Source organism: Daktulosphaira vitifoliae, unplaced genomic scaffold (assembly GCF_025091365.1).
Source record: "Daktulosphaira vitifoliae isolate Bord-2020 unplaced genomic scaffold, ASM2509136v1 Scaffold_5, whole genome shotgun sequence".
In the NCBI taxonomy this organism is placed as follows: domain Eukaryota; kingdom Metazoa; phylum Arthropoda; class Insecta; order Hemiptera; family Phylloxeridae; genus Daktulosphaira; species Daktulosphaira vitifoliae.
In genome coordinates this window covers 27114010-27136588 of record NW_026099576.1, presented here as the reverse complement: position 1 = coordinate 27136588, position 22579 = coordinate 27114010, and the positions used below count along the sequence as shown (strand labels likewise).

Here is a 22579-nt window from a genome sequence, read left to right as displayed (position 1 = left end):
TTTTTTTTTTTATGTCTGTTGCCACTTTTTCTCAGCTCTCACTGGACCGATTTCTTTCAAAAATACGTCAAAAGATCACAAATTGTATCTAGTTGAAGACATTACCCTTAAAAATTGAAAAAAATTCCCTCGTTCCCCGCAAATGGGGGAAATATCCAAAAAAATTACAAATTTAAAAATCGCTAATTTTCGAAATTTTTTCACTTTTTTTTTCTTAAAACTTCCATAACTTTTTGAAATATCAACAAATCAACATAATTTTTTTTATATACTAAGACCTTAGATATTTACCTTTCATTTGATATCATTTTTTTGAAAATCTATCACTTAACCTGCTCATTGGGGGGGATTTAAACTTTTTACAAAAATTAACTTAATTTTTGAAAATGTTCCGGAAATACTGCGTCCTTCAAACATATATTAAATTAAAGCTTTTTTTATGTACTATAAAATGAAAAAAAAAAATTTGTCCCGACACTTTTTTTTCTACATTTAAACGGCTGCCGTAGTTAAAAAAACACTATTTTTGTGTTACGATTTTCGATTTTAAATTTTCAACTTAAAAATGCTATAACTTTTTGAAAAATGTATATATCAGCACAAATTTTTTTTTTCTAAATACATTATAAGTACATCTTTCATTTGACATACTTTTTTATTAAAATTGGACAATTTCAAAACTTGAAATATTGTAAAAAACATAGATCTTTTTCAACTGAACTTTTGAAAATGTTCCGGAAATACTGCGTCCTTTAAACATATATCAAATCAAAGGTTATGTTATATACTATCAAATGAAAAAAAAAAATTGGTCCCGACGACCTATCTACTATGTGAAATTTGCTGTCAAAATTTTTAAAAAATGTAATGTTTGCGATAAAAATTACCTTTTATAGGGATGTTTTTTGTACTTAAAACTGCCATAACTTTTTCAAAAATGAACAAATAAAAATAATATTTTTTTGTATTGAAACCTTAGATATTTCCCTTTCATTTGATTTAATTTTTTTTTAAAATCTAACACTTATTCTGCTCACTGGGGGGATTTAAAATAGTAACTTTTTTACAAAAAATAACTTTTTCAACTTAATTTTTGAAAATGTTCCGGAAATACTGCGTCCTTTAAACATATATCAAATTAAAGCTTATTTTATGTACTATAAAATGAAAAAAAAAAATTTGTCTCGACGACCTATCTTCTATGCGCAATTGGCTACCATATTCAAAAATATGTTATTTTAACAAATTTTTTTTTTTTAATTAAACACTATCTACAGATTTGCATTGAAGCGTTTTTTATGATAGTGATTTTAATCACTGTCAGATATCATCTATACTGGACCCAACTATGCCACGACCCCACTGTTCTGGGTTTTTTTTTAAATAAAGTCAATATAGTTATATAATCATAACTGTATTAAGTTAGTACACTTATAATTAATAATTATTAATTATAAGTTTACTTTACTTTTTACCGTAGAATATAATGTATTGTAGTTAATTATTCAACAAATAAAAATTAGAAACTTTTGTTGCAAATTTTACAAAATAAAATATTTTTTTGGTATTAGTAGTGTATATAGTTATTCAGTTTTAGTGTGACCACAAAATATTTTGTACAAATAAATNTGAACCATATTTTCTTTTAAGTGTAGTATTCATTTAGCTTAAGACAATTTTTTTTGTGACTTATAAAAGCTATATTTAAATTATAAACATTAAATAAAAATATTTGTTTACTTTGTATTAATAAAAATTATCATTTTTTATTTTAGCTTGGCATTCAGTAGTAGACATTGAAGAATCATTAGAAAGTAAGTAAATTAATTAACTTACTTTTATTTTATCAATTTTAAATTAATTTTGCATTTAATGTTCAATTTTTTTTTATTAGACTCAAAAAAAATTGTATACTTTCAACCTCAAAATACAACAGATATACTTAACGGTAAATATTTTCTAATATTCAGTTATAAAATGTACCAATTTGTCACTTTAGATTTTTGTTATATTTGAGATTATAAATAAAATAAAATATTTATGTTATATTAAATGTAACCATAAACTTGTTTATCTCTGAATATGCTATTACTAAATGTTTTATTGTATCTATAGTTTTGAATATTACAAGAAAAATGTTTGACAGTTAAATGTAATATAAATTATATTCAAGTTATACTATAACTTGAATTTTTTTTATGATTAGTTTAATTTTGAGAAAAATAAAATCTGAAATTATTAAGTTAATGTATATTCATGTACTTCAAAATTGTTTTGTTGTAAAACAATTATAATTTATTTTAAAATTAACATTTGAAAATAAGAATATTATTTGAATTTTTAATGGCAAAACTGACTGTTTGGAGTAAATTATGTATTTACAATTTCCTAATACAAAATGATTAAAAAAATAATATTAAATAGATTTATCTCCTTTTTCTATTAAGTGATTCGTTTATACAAGTTAATGACTAAATTTTATTTTTACTTAACATATTAACACTATAAAAATTTCAAATCAATGTTTAATATTTTTTTTTAGATTTTCAAGCATTTGACTTAGAAACATATTGGATCAAGAGGTTATACAATAATATAACAAAATCAGTGCCATGATTTTTTAGTGCAATACTTTATAGAATAATGAGACTTGCCAGAAGCTTATTATGTTTGTTAAAGATATGCTGAAGCTTGCATACATATTTAGTCAATTTTGTGCATCAAAATCTAGATTTTTTTTTTTGTTATTTAAATAAAATTCTGGAGAAATTGGAGGGTTTAATGGCTATAGTAGTTCCATAGTAGTTTATAAAATGTATGTTAAAAAAAAATTGTTATTACAATTATTGTATTGATTAATGTCTTGTGTTTCCTGATATTTTACTATTAATTATTTATTTGTTATTGTATTATACAAATTTATGTAGCGAGTTATCTGAACAAGACTGAAATTTGTATTCAACATTTACATACAGCTTTGCTTATCTTTTTTCCTCTAGATCAGGCCTAAAAACATTAGATGTTATGGAAATTAATTTACTTTGTTTAGTCAATTTTAAATATTTTTAACTTTGTTCATTTAATTTTTAATATGTAAATTAAATCTCTTAGTTTTCATCAATTTAAAATAAAAATGCAGGAAAAAATTACTTTTTCAACTTCACATTGAAGTTCAATCTTTTCATTAAACATCTTGTATATACTGCTTATTACAAATTATGTAAATTTTGTAGCTAAATGGTAAAAGTTTATGTAAAACTTGTGCAATTGTTTTCAAATAGACAGTAAGTTCACTTGTTATAGTAAATTGTAGAGTGAACTTAGTTGTATTTGAGTATGATAAAAAATTTTTTTATTAGAAATGAGATATTTTATTATTTATTTAAATTTTAGTCTTCCAAGTCATAAATAGTCTCATATTATGTAAATCGAAAAATCTCCAATTTGTTTAAAGCTGCAACATTCTCTCTTCTAACAAATATTCTGTTAACTAAATCTAAAGTCAACAGATAAGAGTAAATATGAAATGTCAGGAAATTTTAGTAATTTCCTAAGACTTCATCATCAAATAGTGAATTTTTTATCATGTTTCAAATTATTCAATCACTTAAAAAATAAATGTTAACTAATATAATTATGTTACTATTGTTGAATGTTTTATAATATTTAATATAAGCCAGGAAATTGCATTTTTGCAATTTCCTGGCTTGCAATTTTTTCTTCTTTTATTTTAAGGTATTAAGTTTTTAGTTCTTACAAAAGTTGGAAGAACTAGAATCATTGCTAGTGTCATTTATCTATTTTATAAATTAAATAGGTTTTAACCTAAAAATATGGTATATAAAAAATAATCTAAAACTAAACATAATGATTACATTTTTTTTAGAATTATACAGACTAATAATAAGAATAAAAAAAATTGAGGTACATAAAATTACATAAAAATATCCTAAAGTACAATTTACTACATTTCTAACTTAATTATAATTTAAAAAGAAATCATTAAATAAAAAATTATATTACATTCAAAAGTATAATACAAGTATTAGTAGTTATCTAAGGAAAATTGTTCACCAATTAAAAATTACACATTTTATGAAGACCAAAAAATTAAAATTTGTACTAAATAACAATAATTGAGAAAAAAATGAATTTTCGTGAGAGCTATTACATGATTGAATAAATTATGTAAAATAAAATAGAGAGCTTAAAATGAAATAGCAAATTAATTTTATAATATAGAAATAAATGATAAATTTAGGGTATATTTATTTATTTATTTTTCATTTCATTGGTAAATTATTAATTGTAGTAAAAATTTCACAATTTTTCACTGTCCACGGATGTTGCATAACTTCATCCAAAGGTAATCTATTCTTAGGTATTTTTACTAAAAGTTTTTGAATTAAGCTTCTAGAGCTTTCACTCATATGGGGTTTAAAACCATAAGTGACAGCACGTATTTTTCGAAAAGTTTCTGCTTGTTCAGAACTTTCAAATGGAGGAGATCCACACAAAAATTCATAGCATAAAACACCCAAACACCAATTATCTACATATTCATTGTATGTTTGAGAATCTACCATTTCTGGTGGAAGATAATCAATGGTACCACACATTGTACTACGGCATTTGGATGGTGCATGAACTGACCACCCAAAATCTGCCAGTTTTACTACATGATGACTAAATAATAATAAATTTTCAGGTTTGATATCCCTGTGGATTACACTTTGCATATGGCAATATTTCAAAGCATCAGCAACCTGTCGTAGATAATATGCAGCAGTTGGTTCAGTAAATCTCTTATGTGGTTGAGCATTTAATACTTTGAATAATTCTCCTTCCTGAGCAAATTCCAATATTAAATAAATTTTTTTTTGGTCCCAAAAATATGTTAGCATTTTAAGGATATTAGGATGATTTAAATGAGTTTGAATTTCTATCTCACGTCGAACCTGATGTTCCATATGATCTTTAACCAATTCTGATTTAAACATCATTTTCAAAGCTACCATGTACTTGGTGTTTTTCTCACGAGCAAGATAAACTCTGCCAAATTTTCCTCGGCTTAAAGGAGTTCCAACTTCAAAATCACTCAAAGACCACTGATGATTTCGAGATCGATTGGAACGAATTTCAATCATTTTATTTTCTATTTCCTTGACAGCTTCTTTTGTTTTATCATCTATTATTTCTTTCATGGTTTGATTTTTTTGTATTTTAAGAGGTTCAATATATATTTATAAAGAAATTTGAACTGCAATAAAAAACATAATAAAGTAATTAATTTATTCTCAATAATATATGTGAATTAATTTATTAATCACATAAATAATCTAAATGTGATGAATGTGATTGTAGGTACTTTAGAGGGTCAACATTTTGAAAATTTTTTTAATTATTTCTTTTTTTATTTATAAGTAAAAGTTTTTTTTTATTCTAGAGTAAAAAAATTATTTCTGCAAAATTTGATAAATGTTAATTTGTACTACAACAATTTTATGAGTGAAACTCTTTAAATTTTAACATTTTTGTGTATACTCTTTTAACATATATTTTCTAAAATTAAACAGATCCTCTTTTTGTTTCAATCTTGATTATAATAATAAATCCATTATTAAATATTAAATTTCATGTTTATGAAATTTAGTTAGGACTATTATAATATTATAACTGTATCATAAAGTTATATGATGTATTAAGTATTGAAAACAAATAAATAATTAATTCAGGCATCATATTTTTGGTAAAAAATAGTAAATAAATTTATAGGTCATTTAATGACTATTAAGTTCATAATATTGTTTTAACAAGCTGTGAAATGTTCTAAATTTAATTTATAGTTATTTATTATAAAAACTAATATTTGGTAATAAAGTCAGGTGCACACCAGATGTTAATTGAGTTGTTTAAAAAAAAAAATTATTATATCTTGATATTATAATTTGGAGACTTTCATAATATTTTTCTCAATATTTAGTTGGTTATTAAAGTTAATAAGTGATTTAAAAAAAAAAAAAGATACCTCAGTGCGATTGCGACACAGTATGGACGTGGGATAGTTGGGATAAGTATAGATGATATCTGATAGTGATTAAAATCACTATCATAAGAAACACCATGATGCAAATCTGTAGAGTGTTTAATTTTAAGAAATTAGCAGATTATTCTAAAAGCATATTAACTCCTATTACTTTAATTATATCCTGATTAGTAATTCTTAGATTTAAATTATAATATATGAATAAACATTTATAGCAAATAAATATAGTATGAAATTAATCTTATTATATAATAGAACAAGGAAAAAAACGCTTTTCTGGGAAAATTATTTAGCGTGCTCTGATTTTCGAAATTTTTTTTTTCAACAAAAGTACTCAGTCATCAGACTCTGGGAAAATTATTGCCAAAGGTGAGAAAATTTTTGACACTCGCCCACAAGCGTTTTAAATTTTTGATCGTTTTTGAGAAAAACATTTGTTGACACCAGCGTTTAACGACTTAAGGAGTATATCATTTAAATTGGGATCCATATATGACAACTTTGATGTTGGACAGCATTCCAATGTCAAATCGCAGTTACCAATATTTTTATCAAAATAAAATTTTTTACATTGTCCCACATATAATTAGAATATTAATAATTTTTGTGTATACCAGGGGTGTATTTAAAGGGGGATATGAAATAAGGACCTAATGTCTTGTTTTTTGATCATCACTTTGATTTATAGCATGTTTAATAAAGTAAAAAAATATTAAATACACTCCTAAAATAATTTCTGAATACACCTAAGAGGAATACCTTAATAATAAACGTCAACTTTTTTTAAATTTTCTGATTTTAATAATTAAATTTTTAATATATTTTTGTTACATTGATTCTGATGTAATATTTTTTCTGCAAAACACTTATCGTGCTCGGCATAGCCGGATACTACTGGAATCAGTGATTCTCTTATGATGACGGCCCAAAGAGGCTTACGCACTGAAGGCTTTTAAGGTTCATAGAGCCATAGCTAAGCAAAGCCTAGAATTTAATAATGTAATACTGTAATTTTACGGAGAAAAAAAAAAGGATTAAGTAGTATATTATATTACTTATATGGCAAACATGTATGAAAATTAAAGAACTTGATGCTATACTTTATAAAATATTTTTTATTTACCTATGAATAAAAACACTAGTCTACCTAACCCAAACTAGACAAACTTGTAGACTAGTGAATCATTATAATCAAAAATTAAATTTTCGCACTGTTTTCAAATCTGAGATAAGACTTTTTCTATCACTTCTGATATTATTTTTAATTATAAACAAATGAGCACTTACATTTAATAAAATAATTAAAAACAAAAAAAACATTGTTTTTAAATTATTACTGATTTTGATTTTTGATATGTTACAAATAATCTGTGCAAAATAACATTTTAAATATATTTTATTGATTCTTTAATGTTAATTTTTGTGAAAGTTTATAATAAAAAAAAAAGTTGAATTTGTTATCATAACTTTTAGCCGAACTTGTAAGTTTAAAATTGACATCATTAAATAGAAAATTTTATGAGAATAAAAAAAATGGCATTGCTAAGATTAATATGCAGTCAGGAAATTTTATAATTTTATAAAAATTTTATAATATATATTTATAATTTTATAAATATATATTTATATATTTTATAATAAAATAAATTTATCAGAAAAGTTCAATATTTTTTTTGCATTGTAATAGATCACTTAGATAGAAATCATAGTAATAATTTCTAATTAACTTTTGGTGTTTAAAAAAATTCTACAATTGAAATATTCAGAACTTAATTAATTTTAATGATTTACTTACTTTAACTAAAAAAACCAATCATATAATTGATAAAAAAATTTACTTAAATGAGTATATTATAAAATTTGATTATATATGTAAAAATTCATTGTTAAATTCAGGTGAAACTAAAAATAATTTTTTTTTTTAGAAATGATTTATACAGCTACATGTTACCAAAGAAATTAGATTATTATATACTGCTAGTAACACACACAATTAGTTATAAAATTAATAAATTACAAAGAAAAACTATTTAATTTTGTAGTTGAAACCTATTATCATATTAAACCCGATTTGGCAATAAATACTTTAAAAACATTAGAAATGAATGATGTTAATTGACTATATGGAAAATATGGGCTAAGTAACTTTTTTATTGATAAAGTGGACATATTTTTTTGTAAGGTATTTAAAAAGAAATAAAATAAAATATAAAACTGAGAATTATAACACAAAAATAGAATATTTTCAGTAGCCATTTCCACCATGAAGACAAAATAAAATTCAAAATTTTTTTTCATATTAAAGTATATTACATACACATTAATTTAATATATATATAAAAGTATCAGTGTTTTTGGAACACTTTCAAAGTGAAAGTGGAATATTTTATTTTTTATGGAAAAGTTATTATTTTGAATCTCCCACTGAGGGTAAATGAAAAGCCAGATTTAAAAAAAAAATGTACCAAATGATAGCTTAATACCTAAAGTATATGTAAAAGAATTTGTTATTATTCATCTATTTTTTAAATTTATGGCAGTTTTAAGTAAAAAAAATTGAAATAATGTCTAAAATTACCAACTTTTAAATTTTAAATTTTTTTGGAGATTTCCCTCATTTACAAGGGATGAAGAAAATTTTTTTTTCAATTTTCGAGGGTAATTTCATTAACTAGATATGATTTTTGATCTTTTGACATGTCGTTGAAAGAAATTGGTTCAATGAGAGCTGAGAAAAAGTGGTAACAGACAAAAAAAACATATAACAGTAAAATCAATACTTTCTCAGCTTCGCATCAAAGCTAAAAACCAGTCAAATTCAAACTTTTTTTTTTTTGTTACATGTTAACATTTTCAGGTTGGTTTCAAATTTTCCAAAAAACATTTTTTACTCAATAGAATAAAAAAAAACGATGATCCTCAAAATAATTAAAAAATTTGTCAAATTCTTATTACCCTAATGTACGCATTATCAACCAACTCTTTTAATTGTCGATTATTAAGCTTAAATTAACTAAAACTCAAGTTTGAAGACTTTGTTTGGTTTAATTAATTAATTCTTCCCAATACTCAATACATAATAGAACTTTATTGTACAGTTGTAGTATTATAATAGTTCTAAACAAATTTCATAAACATTTAATAATAAATAACAGAATTATTATTATAATCAAGATTGAAACAAAAAGAGGATCTGTTTAAATAAAATATATGTTAAAAGGATTATTTAATGTGGCAAAAAAATTAAATTTTAAAGAGTTATAAGTAGGTGTAAATTAACATTTACCATAATGACGCATACATATTACTGTATAAAACAATTATTTAAGAACAATACTTAACAGTTAACATATTCGACTTGTTTAATTACAGACTAAATAATTATACATTTCTAAAATAAAATAGCTTTACACATAACAATGTTGAAAAACAATTTTTTTTAACCTAGTATATTCAAATTTTTGCCGTCAGTTAATAGACAACATAATAAACTTCATAAATAAAATACTTACAGTTGATTTATCGTTTGTTATCTTACTTCAAATTTCACTTAATTTTAGAAATACATAAATATTAAATTTTAAATTTCAATCAAATTAAAGAAAAACTGATCATCGTAAAATTTATAAACGACGGTTACTAATGATTATTGAAAACGGTAAAATCTTATCCATGAATACCACGAGTATTCAAAATGCAGCTTACTCATTGGTCAGATAGTCTCGACATCATCTTTTTTATCACTTAAACTTGATTTCCTTATCAAACTCAAGGCTATTGGATTATATTTTAATTTTTTCGCCGTATATTCTGCGATGTAACTATTCTTTTTGTTATTACTCCTTAGTCATTCTACATTGTGTGTTATGTTCGCTATTTGCTTATAATTAACTCTGTTGTTTTGTGCTACGACTCATTATTATGTAGCTAGAACTAATTATTAAAATGTGAAGCCGCGTAATCTTAGCATACTTGTATTTAAAATCGCAAGCATATTTCTTTGTTTGTGTATTCTAATCGATCAGTGTGATAATTTAAATGTCGTGCAATAAGTGGATAGTAAATTCATAAAATGAAACTACTAATTTATTTTATTGTCATTCTATTTAGTCAAATAAATTGTGGCGCTCAAAATAATTCAATAGTTATTCCAGATGGAGAAATTCATCAAATATTTAAATTAAATCAGAATTCAACATCAGACACGCCAAAAGTTTTAAATAATAATACGGTCAATAATAATGTAACTACCATTACAACACCACCAATATCTAATGAAACTACTGCTAACTCTACGGATATGACTCCTTCTAGTACTCCTGGGGAGCCTGTTTTACCTAAAAAAGGCTCAGCTGAAGAAGAACGAAATAGTTCAATAGCTATTTTTTTTGTGCTCACTGTACTTGCCTTAGGCATTCTTCTTGTTCATTTAATGTTGTCAACACATTTTCAATATTTACCAGAAAGTTTTGTAATTGTTGTTCTTGGTGGTATCATTGGACTTATTATAAATCTTTTATCTGAACAAAACATTGCTAATTGGCGTAATGAAGAAGCCTTTTCCCCAACAGCATTTTTTCTTGTACTTTTACCACCAATTATTTTTGAATCTGGGTATAATCTACATAAAGGAAACTTTTTTCAAAATATTGGTTCAATTTTAGTTTTTGCTATCATTGGTACTACTATATCAGCCCTAGTTATTGGTATTGGTATTTATATACTTGGTATAGCAGATGTAGCTTATAAATTAAGTTTTGTTGAGAGTTTTGCTTTTGGTTCATTAATATCTGCAGTTGATCCTGTTGCTACAGTAGCTATTTTCCACGCATTAGATGTTGATCCTGTACTAAACATGTTGGTGTTTGGGGAGAGCATATTAAATGATGCTATTGCCATAGTATTAACCACATCAGTATTACAATCAAATGGACCAACTATGAGCACATCTGAAGCTATAATGACTGGAATTAAACAGTTTTGTTTAATGTTCTTTGCTTCAGCTGGCATTGGAGTAATATTTGCATTGATAAGTGCCTTATTGTTAAAATATGTAGACTTAAGAAAAACTCCTTCCTTGGAATTTGCCATGATGTTAGTATTTACTTATGCGCCATATGTTTTAGCTGAAGGAATTCATTTGTCAGGTAAGTTATTTCAATAAATTTTTTTTTTTTAATTAATTCATTAATTTTTTGATAGGAATAATGGCTATATTGTTCAATGGAATTGTTATGTCTCATTATACACATTTTAACTTATCTACAGTTACACAAATTACTATGCAACAAACAATGAGAACTTTAGCATTTATTGCTGAAACTTGTGTATTTGCATACTTGGGTCTTGCATTATTCAGTTTCAGGTTAAATTTTCAACCAGCTTTAGTTATCTGGAGTCTTGTTTTATGTTTAATTGGAAGAGCTTGTAATATTTTCCCATTAGCATATTTGTGTAATAAATTCAGGGAGCATCAAATAACTAAACATATGATGTTTATTATGTGGTTTAGTGGTTAGTATATTTATTGTTTAATTTATTTAAAATTTATTATATCATTATTGTAATAGTAACATATATCATTTTTTTTTTTTTAATAGACAGCATATTTATTTTCCTAATAAGTATATTGTTTCTAATTTAAATTAGTAGCATAAAGAAAATATACAAAATAATTTAGCTTAAAATGCAAAAAACTAAATAAGCTATTTGAGCTATAACTGTAAAAGTACATTTTTTAATTATTATAAAAATTTTAAAGCTTATTCATATCAAAAATATTATTTCTCATTTATGCTGGAATTATAATATATAACATGAATTTTTTTTATCCTTGTTTTATGCTAAATGGTGTTCCTTTTTTTTGCTATTGATCCAATAATTATAACATGCTGAATTTTATTCAAAATAACACCTTAGATATGTTCCTTTTATTAGTAATATATTTTTTTGAAAATCCAACCTTTTCTTTGTCTAAAAAAGGGTTCAAAATAGAGACTTTTATGTGAAAAGTACACTTTTTCAATTTAAAATGTTCTAGTAATATTGTATCTTTTAAACAATGATTAAATTAAAGTTTATGTTATATGCTACAAATTGAAATAAAAAAATTTTCTCGGAACTTAATTTTTTATATTCAAATAGCCTTAGTTAAAAAACATGTTATTTTTGTTTTTAAATTTTTGATATTATATTTTATAATTTTAACTTTTTAAAAAATGCATGGATTAATAACATTTATTATTTTTAAGTACTTCATATATGCCCCTTTCATTTACTATAATTTTTTTTTTATTTATCTGACCATTCCCACTTATACAGAGGTTCTAAACTTGAAACATAAATATAAAAAGTAAATTTTTTTTAACTTAACTTATGAAAATGTTCCGGAAATCCTGTATCTTTTAAATATACGAAATAAAAGTTCATATAATGAACAAAAAAAATGTTTACCCAATGACTTGTATTCTATATATATTTCAAATTAAAATTAAAATAATAATCGAAAATCAAAAAAAAAATATTTTTGTGTAGAAAATTCGCTATTTTTTGTATTATTATAATTTTTTAGTTCAATTGTTAATGCTTATATTTAAGGTCAAACAGTATAGTCATATAGATGGATTTCATGACAATAAATCCAATTCCATATTTCCAAACCTTATTTTGTCCAATAAATAAAAATCTAATTACCAATTACATTCATAAAAAATTTTTATTGTAACTAAGACATTGGCCTACAATAATCCTAATTTTGGTCCAGCAGAAATATTAAAACAAGGTATGGAGGGTTTTATTATTCAAGAGGTTTTGGATTATATACCACATAAGACGTAATGTTAATTTACAACTGAATACATCTCACCAATAACACCTAATATGCTGACAGAAGTTGTGATTGAAATTCCTCATACTTTAACAAAATGAAATAAGTCATTTGTAGTATGATAGTAAATATAACGACCATGGAAGTCTAATAATATTTTATTTAAAAATAAAAAGTAAAATTACTATTTGCTATGCTGCTTATTCCAAAAAAAAATCTAAGTTCGCATCCCACTTTGTAATCCACTTAGAAAATCACCATATTAATATATGTTAATATATATCTTTAAATATATTAAATGTAGTCTATTGTCTTAATTATGTCTTATTAGTTATTTTATCTAATTTTATTTTAGAACTTCTATAAATTGTAAAAAAATTAATTATCTATCATTAAGAAATCTACTGTTGCTAAGATAATTCTTTTAAAATAATTTTTTATAAACTTTTTTAACTTTAGTTACAATAATATTTATCTTATATCGCTACTAAATAATCTTCTTTCAGTTTTGATTATGTGTGTAAAGTAAGCTAATATTTATTTTATTACTTATCTTGTTAATTATTTCTATTTTTTGATAAATTTTTAATTACATTGTATTTAAGCTTTAATATAAAATATATATGATAATAAATATATTTATCTACTTTTAGGACTTCGAGGTGCTATCTCGTATGCATTGTCACTTCATTTAGAATTTAGTGATGAAACAAGGCATGTGATAATAACTACTACTTTAGTTATTGTATTAGTCACTACCTTAATATTTGGTGGATCTACAATGCCTTTAATGAAGGTAATAACTAATATTAAATTATAAAACTAAGATATTAATTTTATGGTTTAATATATTCATGATTGTAGATTTTGAAAGATTCCAAGGCTGGGAGAAATACTCGTAGAAGAAGAAAAGATAAAGCAATTTCTTTAAGTAAAACTAAAGAATGGGTAATGTATTATACATAAATTCAAATTTTAATGCTTAAATTTATAAAGTTGAGAACCACTTATTCAGTATATTTATGTTACTTTTGAATAGAACACTTTATTTAACTTCATTTTGATTCAAAATATTTTGGTTAAAATTCTAGTTTTATATTGTTCTTCAGATTTGGTATTATAATAAAATGATAAAAAAATTTTTTTCTTTGATAAATAATTTTTTTTAAATAAGAAAGTAAAATTTATTAAATTATAAAAATTAACTTAAATTCATTACTCTTAGAAATGTTACCATCCCTTATGATTTATTATTATTGTCTTTTTATAGCTCTATTAAATTCATTATGTGATTACTTTATTTTTATGTCCTATTAAATTAAATTTTAAATCATTAATGTTTAATTAGGGACAAGCAATTGATTCAGAACATTTGTCAGAATTAACTGAAGAGGAAATGGAAGTTAACTTTATTCAGTCTAGAATTAGCGGTTTTGCAAAATTAGACATCAAGTATTTTATACCATTTTTTACTAGACGTTTTACTCAAGAAGTAAGAAATTTACGAGATATAAATATTATGCTATCACAGTTATAATTAAAATAAAAAAATAACTGTTAATAATTTTCTTACTGAAATAAATTTTTAGGAATTGAAAGATTGTAAAACACAAATGACTGACCTTACTAACCAATGGTACCAAGCTATACGTATATCACCTACAGCATCTGAAGATGATAAAATAGCTTGTAATGGACAGTCTCAATCATCAAGCCGTCAATCTAGTTGACAGTTACCACAATTACAAGTGGTCAGACCAAGTAATGGAGGAGAAAAGCAGTTATTGATACAACGTCAAAACAACAAAATGTAACAGTTTTATTTTACAGGTAAAAAACTGTTAAGTGATATTTAGAGCTTGTCGGCTTTCAGTTTACCACAACCCTTGGCCAAATAAAGTTAATAATTTATGTACTTAAATTAAATCTTTTAAAATAAATCATTATAATGCATAATGAATTTCATTGTAACTTATATATATATTTATATATTTTTAAAAGGAGATTCAAAATGTACTTTAATTTTTACTATAGAAGTCTGAGTTGGAAATATATTATTAAAAACTTATAAATGTTTTGATAGTCATTTAGAATATTTCGTATGTATTTGTTTATTATACAACACTACTGTATTTCTTCAAATGAATAACATTTTATTATCCTATTTATTTTTTATTGATAAATTATGATTAGTTGTTAAGATATATGACACAAGGTAGGTGCTATAGAATATTTAATTAAATGCTTTATTATTTAATGTTATTTTCTTTTTTAATCTTATTAATGTATTAAATACATATTATGTAAAATTAACAGCCAATTGTACTGAGTGGATTGTATATTAGTATAAATGTTTATTGACGAGTTATAAAAAGCTTTGAATATGATTAGACTTACAATTCAAAATGCAGAATATTAATAATCAAGATCCCTATGCAAAAATGCATTACTAGAATCGAAAAACTAATATTCTTATCTCACTATGAAAATTATTCAATTTTTTTTCATTTTATTTTACAATTTTGAAGAATATAAATATAAATTAATATAAATTTACAAATTTTAATATCATTTATTGAACAAAACAGTTATTTTATTTGTTATGTTACCAATTTTGTTTATTATAAATAAGTTGTTTTCTCATTATAAGGCAAATTTTTATTGTTCTAGATTTAATATAAATTTAACTTATTTTTTGTCAAATTTTGGTATTTTATTAACTTTGAATTATTGTTGTAACCTGTTCAAAATCATCAATAGTAAAGAAAATGTGTATTTAATAATATTAAAAAAAAATAAGTTCTTATTAACATAGTCAATTGTAATAAAATTCATTTTTACTTTAATGTTATTTATACAATTTTAAAACTAAATTTTTAAACTAAAAATCAATTTAATCAATATCTTTATGACTTACTTGATAATTTACTAATTTTCATTTTATTTAAGTACAATTAAAATATCAAGTAAGATAAAGTAAAAACAAAACAAAAACAAGTTTCAATTACAATAGTGTTTCTATACATAACTTATGCTATTATATTTGTTGACTAAAATTTTGAGAGTAATAATGAATAATTTATAAGGCTAAAAGTCAAAACACAATATTCCACTCATTAACATTATAATTAATACAACAATTGTTAATTCTGAATAAAGTAGCCTCACATAGATAAAATAATATTTATTTATTTCATGTAAGAATAAGTAATAAAAGTATTATTAATTATTTGAGTTATAATAATTAATGCTATGAAATAGTAACTAAAAAAAGTTTGATTAAATAAAAAAAATATGCACTGTCTATTTCGTTGCAGTTAAGTCCATGATAGCTAAAAGAGGATCCTAAAGAATTTTCTTAATGAATCCAAATTCCCTTAGAAATTGAGTTTGTCGAAAAACATATTTTTAATTTTTAAGAAACCCAATATAATAATATGTACATTGTCGATCGTCCTGTAAATAAAATAAAAGTTTTTTTTTTATTATTTCTTGGGAAAGTGCTAAATTATTTAATTTTTATTAAAATAAGAATTAATAGTAATTTTATACACATAATGCAATAATTAATAATAATTATTTTTTTACAAATAATATCTTTACTTCGGATGTTATTGTTTGACAATTAATGCAACATTCATACAACCAGAAACGTATTCAGATATTTGTCACCCTACAACATTTTTTTCATACCTTTTTTACATCACAAATGTTTTCTCTGCATTGCTAATTATTAAATTATTGATAAGTAAAAAAAATTCAAACAACTATGTAAAAAACTAATGCTGACCGAGGCATTTGCCCTTTCTAGTTCACCCCAAATTATGACCCGATAACAACCAAGTCTATATTTTTCTAAATTTTTAAAGAACAAATGGTTATAATCTTGAAATAATTATGTAAATTTGTTAAAAAGTTATTAATATTTTATTACATTGGCTATATCATTTTAATCAAGTAAAAAGAACTATTTTTTGGTATTCAAATATTTCTTATGTAATAATTTAATATTTCTAAAATTACCAAATAAATCACAATAAAGCTTTTCAATGAAAGTCACGGTCCCGTTGAGATTCCAATTTCAAATCTTCATATCATTAAATAATCGGAAATAAGATAATGAAGATTTAATTAAGGTAATTCAAAATAGATCATATAAATTGACATGTCTCGTGCTAATATACCCTTTATAAACGTTAAGGTGCAGTCTGTCAGGGTGATTAAATGGCGATCATCGCCTTGCTTCTCTAGAATCACTATGTTTGGACTTTTAAGTAAAATAATGGGTAATTTTTTATTATGGCTTACCCGAGATAAAATATAAATTGTAATTATAGTGATTTAATAAATAACCCTTTAAATTTCACATAAAAAAATTTCCTAAAATCTTTTCTTTCTAAGCCTTGTAGATTTCAGTCCGCACTTAAGAACGTTAATTTAACATTTCCCTACCAGAAAATTAAAATAAATGAATATACTTCATTAAATATAGTGTTTGAAAAGAATGTCGTTCTTATTTAGTGTACGTCATTCATTTTTTTAAAATAGAATGGGTATATTTAAAGCATTTAGCCAGTGTCAGATTAAGACCTAAATGGGCCCGTGGAGATACCTTGGTATGGGTCCATACAGTACCTTATCATAAAAAAGGTCTAAATCCTCTGTTATATAGCGTTGTCGAATTTTGATTTGATCATTGAAACTTTTAAAAATATGAGACGGGTATAACAACATTCAAAACATTAGTGCCTTGTTTACCTGCTGCAAATTGTTAAAAATTACTCAATATCTCATGAACGATTGAAATCGTAGTGCAATCGCTTTCTACATTTATAATTATTTTCTTTAATTGATAATAAAATAAATCTTTCTTAAAAATAGTTCTTTCATTTATAATTGCGTTAAGTCGACAGATGGTGTAATCCTGTCAAATCAATAAGGTATAATCGATACAAATAGTAGAGATTAAAGAGATAATGATAAGGATAGTAAAAATTTTTCTTGTTTATAGGCCTTATAACAAACTATAATTATGCCACTAAAGGTATTGACTTTTATACTATTTTTTGTAGATATATACATTTTTCTGAATTGAATCTTTTATATAATACGAGCAGTTAATTATATAGATGCATGTAAACTATTCATATATAAAAAAATTTTGAATGAATTTTTTTAATGAATTTGAGCGTGACGTGTTCTTTAGACAAATAAATTGATTTCAGTGTGAACAAGTTTCTTTTTTATACATTAAATGTGAACGTGCTAATTTTTTTAGTGAACGTTCCCAACACGTATTCAAAATAATACATAAAAAAATTTAATGAAGAATTAAAACGTATTCATCATTTAAAAATATTAATTTATTCTTAAAATTCAATAAATATTTATAATAATCAATTTTTTATAAGTTTATTTTTAATGCCTCTTGAAGAATTTTGAATTACATTATTACATGAGTGACACATTAAACGTGATTCGATATTTTGTCTATACATACAATTTTATATGAATCAAACGCGTTAAAATGAGACAGTAGCACAACTAGATATTTTGTGTAGTGAAGGTGTCCAGATAGCTTTTAAAATGTAGAATAGTGGGGATATTCACCCCTCCACTACCCTAAAATTATAACAGTTGTACAACATGGAAAATTTAAGTTGATTGTAACTATTTAATGTCAGCGCAAATTCTTTATCAAATTGAAATATGTATTCCGTGTCCATTTAATTATAAACAAAATATTGTTGTGTTGTGAGAATAATAATTTTCTTTTTGCAAAATAATCATTTTCTTAAAATTAAAAGTCAATAGTGATAAATAAAGAATAAATTTATATGTATTTATAAATTTTAGGAATAAACTAGAATGAAATCCTAATTATTATTTATTTATACATTATTTAATCTGGCTTTAAATATCACTATTTTACTTAAATTTAATTTAAAAATACTGAGCTGTTATTTATAGTAATTAAATAAACCTGTTTTCGAAAATTACAGTGGAGATCCTTGATAAATAGTATTTTGAAGGTTGTTTAGACAATATTTTGAATAGGAAAAAAAATTGAGGACCTCTACAGGTATTAGGCTAAAATAGTATTTATTGTAATGCCGGTGATAACATTTTATTTGCAGTCCCCCCTTATTAAATTTTGGACATCAGTACTAAACCTATAATGCGGTCTCAATTTTATTTTTTATTCTTAAATATCAATAATAATAATAAAGGTATTCAATTCATAAGTCAAACTTTCTAAGAGACTGGTTTCCTATGTTAAGGGTTTAGTGACCCCTTCTTGTAAAAATCACTCTGTATATATCATATATACATATATTATAGATATCATGTCTATAATAATAAGAGTAGTAGTAAAACAAAAACAACAGAAAATTTTAACCAAATAAATCTATTTTTGAAAACAAAGTAGAGAGGCGAATAGGTATTTGTATGGAAAGTAGGTTTTTCGTTAAATACGTGTAATTAGAGTGTGTATTGCAACTTAATTTAATAAATTATGTTAACCAACTCAAAATACTGTTTCCATAATATTGTTATTAAACGACTAAAACAATAGATTTCAACTTTTGCAATAATAAGTATTTTTATTATAAAGTATCAAATACTGAAAATCAAAAGCACATTTTCAAGTGTTGTGAGAATGATATTTTTTTTTGCAATACAATCATTTTCTCTAAATCTTTAATTTTGAGAGTGCTGATACCAACAAAAATTAATTTTAGACAAATATACCTTTGATGAGTTATATATGGTGTTAGTCTATATTAAAATTATATTCATAGCGGTATAAAATATAACTATATTTTTTATTTGCCATGCTTCCTTAACATTGAAAATACAACCTAAGAAAAAAACAAATGTATAATCAATAAACATCTACAATTTTTTGTTTTATACACTCTGTTTTTGTAACTTCTACAAAATAAATTGTTTAATAGACGAATTTTTAATCTTCTAACAAAAATGATAACTTATATGAAAAAAATAACGGTCATTTATTGATAATATATGTAGATTGATCATGCTTGTGAACTTAATTTTTAACGTTTTTCTGTTAAAACTACCACTAAAAAAAATTGGTATTCTATTAGATTATATACATTTTTTTTTAAATTGAACAAAGGCCCTATTGGTTTAGCCATGCTAATATTTAATCAAGAATTGTAGTAATGTATGATAAGCTAGTGATTATTATATTTTAGTTATTATATTAATTGAAAAAAATGTCCACTTTATATTATATTATATTGAGTTAAACCCAACGCCCTGTAGTATTAATTCGTAATGAAATTTGATAATAATTTTTATTTTAATTATTATATGCCTGATTTCAATTATTAAAAGTTGATTCAAAAACAAAAAAACCAGTACGGTGGAGACGCAGCATAGTTGGAATAAGTATAGATGATATCGTTTACGTTAAGGAAAAACACACTAAGTCATCAAATTTTTCTTAAACATTAATCCAAATGAGATTTTAATCGAATTTACTGTAGACAAAAAGCTTTCTTTTGGTATGTTTTTTCAAACAATTCGATGATAAATCTAAACACAAGAATAGTTTAAAAAACGAATGTCATTTTTTTTTAACTCAATTTTTGAAAATATTTCAAAGATCTGACAACTATTAACATACATCAAATTAAAGCTTTTGAAGTGTACTACAACACTTATAAAAAAAAAGTTGTCCCAAGGATTGTTCTAATTTGTGAAATCGGCCGTCAAAGCAAAAAAATGACGTTATTATTAATTAATCAAATAATTAAACAAATATTTAATATTTGAGTGAAATTTTTGAAATTTTAATATTAAAAATATACAAATTATGAAATTTAAAAGATTTTCATTGTAACGTTTTTTATGATAGTGATGTTAATACTATCAGATATCATCCAAATTTTGTACGTCACAACTTTATCGCGCTCCCTCTGTGCCGCGACTCACTGTGCTTGGTTTATAATTTTTGATTTATATTATTATTTATAATTTGTGTCTCAATGTACCTTTATAGTGTTATTGAGTTAAGAGCATAAAAAATGTACTTAATAATAAAATAAATTATGAGTGTAGCATACTTAAATTGCTATTTATGTGTTTTAAATAAAATAAAATAAAATAATAAAGTCTAATATGTTAATAATACTTCAATTGCCAAAAACAAAAATTGAATATTTTTTTAAGTTTCAGTTATTAAACAATCATACTGTCATTAAAAACTATCATTACTAAATTTTTTATAAGATAAATATTCAAATACTCCTCGATAAATACTTCATTAGAATATCATTAAAAACCGTTTGGCTCATTTTGACCGCGTTTCGCCTGTGTCCACTCATATTGTTTTTATTTTAATGTGTGTATTATTTCTAAGCAACTACTAAACATTTACAAACTATTTAGTCAACTAAAAATCTTAATTATGTTCTAAATCTAGTAAAACTATATTACATTATTAACAAAGTAAACAAATTAAATTGCGTTATACTTTATTTGATGACAATATAGTTTATAAGGTAAAACTGTTCATAAAATAACATTATTCTACATAGTCTTATCTCAATTATTGTTACCATTTTTTATTTTGACAATATTTGTATCAATCCTTAGAATAATCATCTTCTTCGTATGTATCTAAAGGTGGAAAACAAACTCCTTGAAAATTCGCAAGCTTACACACAATATCGTAAGCTGTAGTTGATTTAATGTAATCCACAACATATAGTACACTCATGCTTAAGAAAGATGTTATTTTTGTGTAATCGAACATCGTAACCGCCATTTTTAATTTGAAAAAATTTTTATTTTAGTCGTGAAAACTATTTCAAACTAAAGAGGTTCGTTAATGAACGGCAGTACCAATGTGACTGAATAACAAGAATGAGGTGGAAGTGAATAGTAAATAAAACGAGTTTTGCCTACTACTTCCATTCCCTAGTAGAAAACGAGGACAACGTTACATTAATCGTAAGTAATAGCAAAATAACTCATTGTGTGCAATATTAATATTTATTTGTGGTAATGTCTCATTTTACTCATTTTCCAACTCAAAATTATCGTTATTTTTTACTTTGTGTAATGCATTTATTCCATATATGCATGGGAATTAACTTGTGATTTTTCAATTATCAAATTATTAATTATTATTGATAAAATTTTTCCGCTGTTAATTTGATTATTATATCTAATAACTACATTATAGATGGTTAAAAGAATTATTAAATAAAAAACATTAAAAATTATTGTGTACTTTTATCATCTATAATTACCTAAAGATAGTATAATAGTAATATTATATCATTTGTATATTATAATATTATAATTAATAAATATGGTGATCTTTAATTACCTTAATTGTTGGTAGATACTACAATTTTTTACAAACTTATTTTCTACTTGTCTATCTAAAACCGGTTCTCAGGCTAAATAAGCTAAACTTTTGTGAAAATAATCAAATGATTATTAAAAAAAAAAATTACCACATAAGATATCGTGATCAACAAAGTAGAGCTTAGGGATATAACCAGGGATGTTAACCAGGGGAGGTTAAGAGTACTGCAGCCGCTCCCCAAATATTCGTGCAATGACCTAATTTTGATTTTTAAATATTTGAATAAAAATTTTTATATATTATTAAATAATAAAATATTTTCTTCTGTCCTTCCCCTCCTCTAAAAAAATGTTCTGGT

The 22579-nt window shown here is 23.7% G+C and overlaps 3 protein-coding genes across 6 annotated transcripts in view; 2 read left to right on the top strand and 1 right to left on the bottom strand.

The window, feature by feature from the left end:
* LOC126907760 (uncharacterized) overlaps window positions 1–3642 on the top strand; it is a 4828-nt gene extending 1186 nt beyond the window's left edge. The window contains exons 4-6 of the mRNA XM_050689350.1: window positions 1776–1814; window positions 1895–1948; window positions 2543–3642. Of these exons, the coding sequence (XP_050545307.1) occupies window positions 1776–1814; window positions 1895–1948; window positions 2543–2616 (167 nt within the window). The 3' untranslated portion in view covers window positions 2617–3642. The remainder of the gene's footprint in view (window positions 1–1775; window positions 1815–1894; window positions 1949–2542) is intronic.
* A 219-nt stretch (window positions 3643–3861) lies between these two features.
* Window positions 3862–21819, bottom strand: LOC126907756 (aurora kinase C). 4 transcript variants are annotated; one of them, XM_050689343.1, is made up of 2 exons: window positions 21464–21783; window positions 3862–5260 (listed from the first exon to the last, which is right to left on the bottom strand). In XM_050689343.1, exon 2 carries the CDS (start codon window positions 5202–5204, stop codon window positions 4284–4286), a length of 921 nt encoding a protein of 306 aa, XP_050545300.1. In that variant the 5' UTR covers window positions 5205–5260; window positions 21464–21783; the 3' UTR covers window positions 3862–4283. The 4 variants fall into 4 exon arrangements, 3 of the variants coding, with proteins under 3 accessions (XP_050545300.1, XP_050545301.1, XP_050545302.1); XM_050689344.1 differs by lacking the exon at window positions 21464–21783 and adding an exon at window positions 9559–9709; XM_050689345.1 differs by lacking the exon at window positions 21464–21783 and adding an exon at window positions 6029–6047.
* On the top strand, window positions 9830–15440 carry LOC126907732 (sodium/hydrogen exchanger 8). The gene is made up of 6 exons (XM_050689292.1): window positions 9830–11193; window positions 11249–11560; window positions 13526–13668; window positions 13737–13820; window positions 14221–14364; window positions 14462–15440. The coding sequence occupies exons 1-6, from the start codon at window positions 10119–10121 to the stop codon at window positions 14600–14602; spliced, it is 1899 nt and encodes a 632-aa protein (XP_050545249.1). The 5' UTR covers window positions 9830–10118; the 3' UTR covers window positions 14603–15440.
* Window positions 21820–22579: the final 760 nt, after the last annotated feature.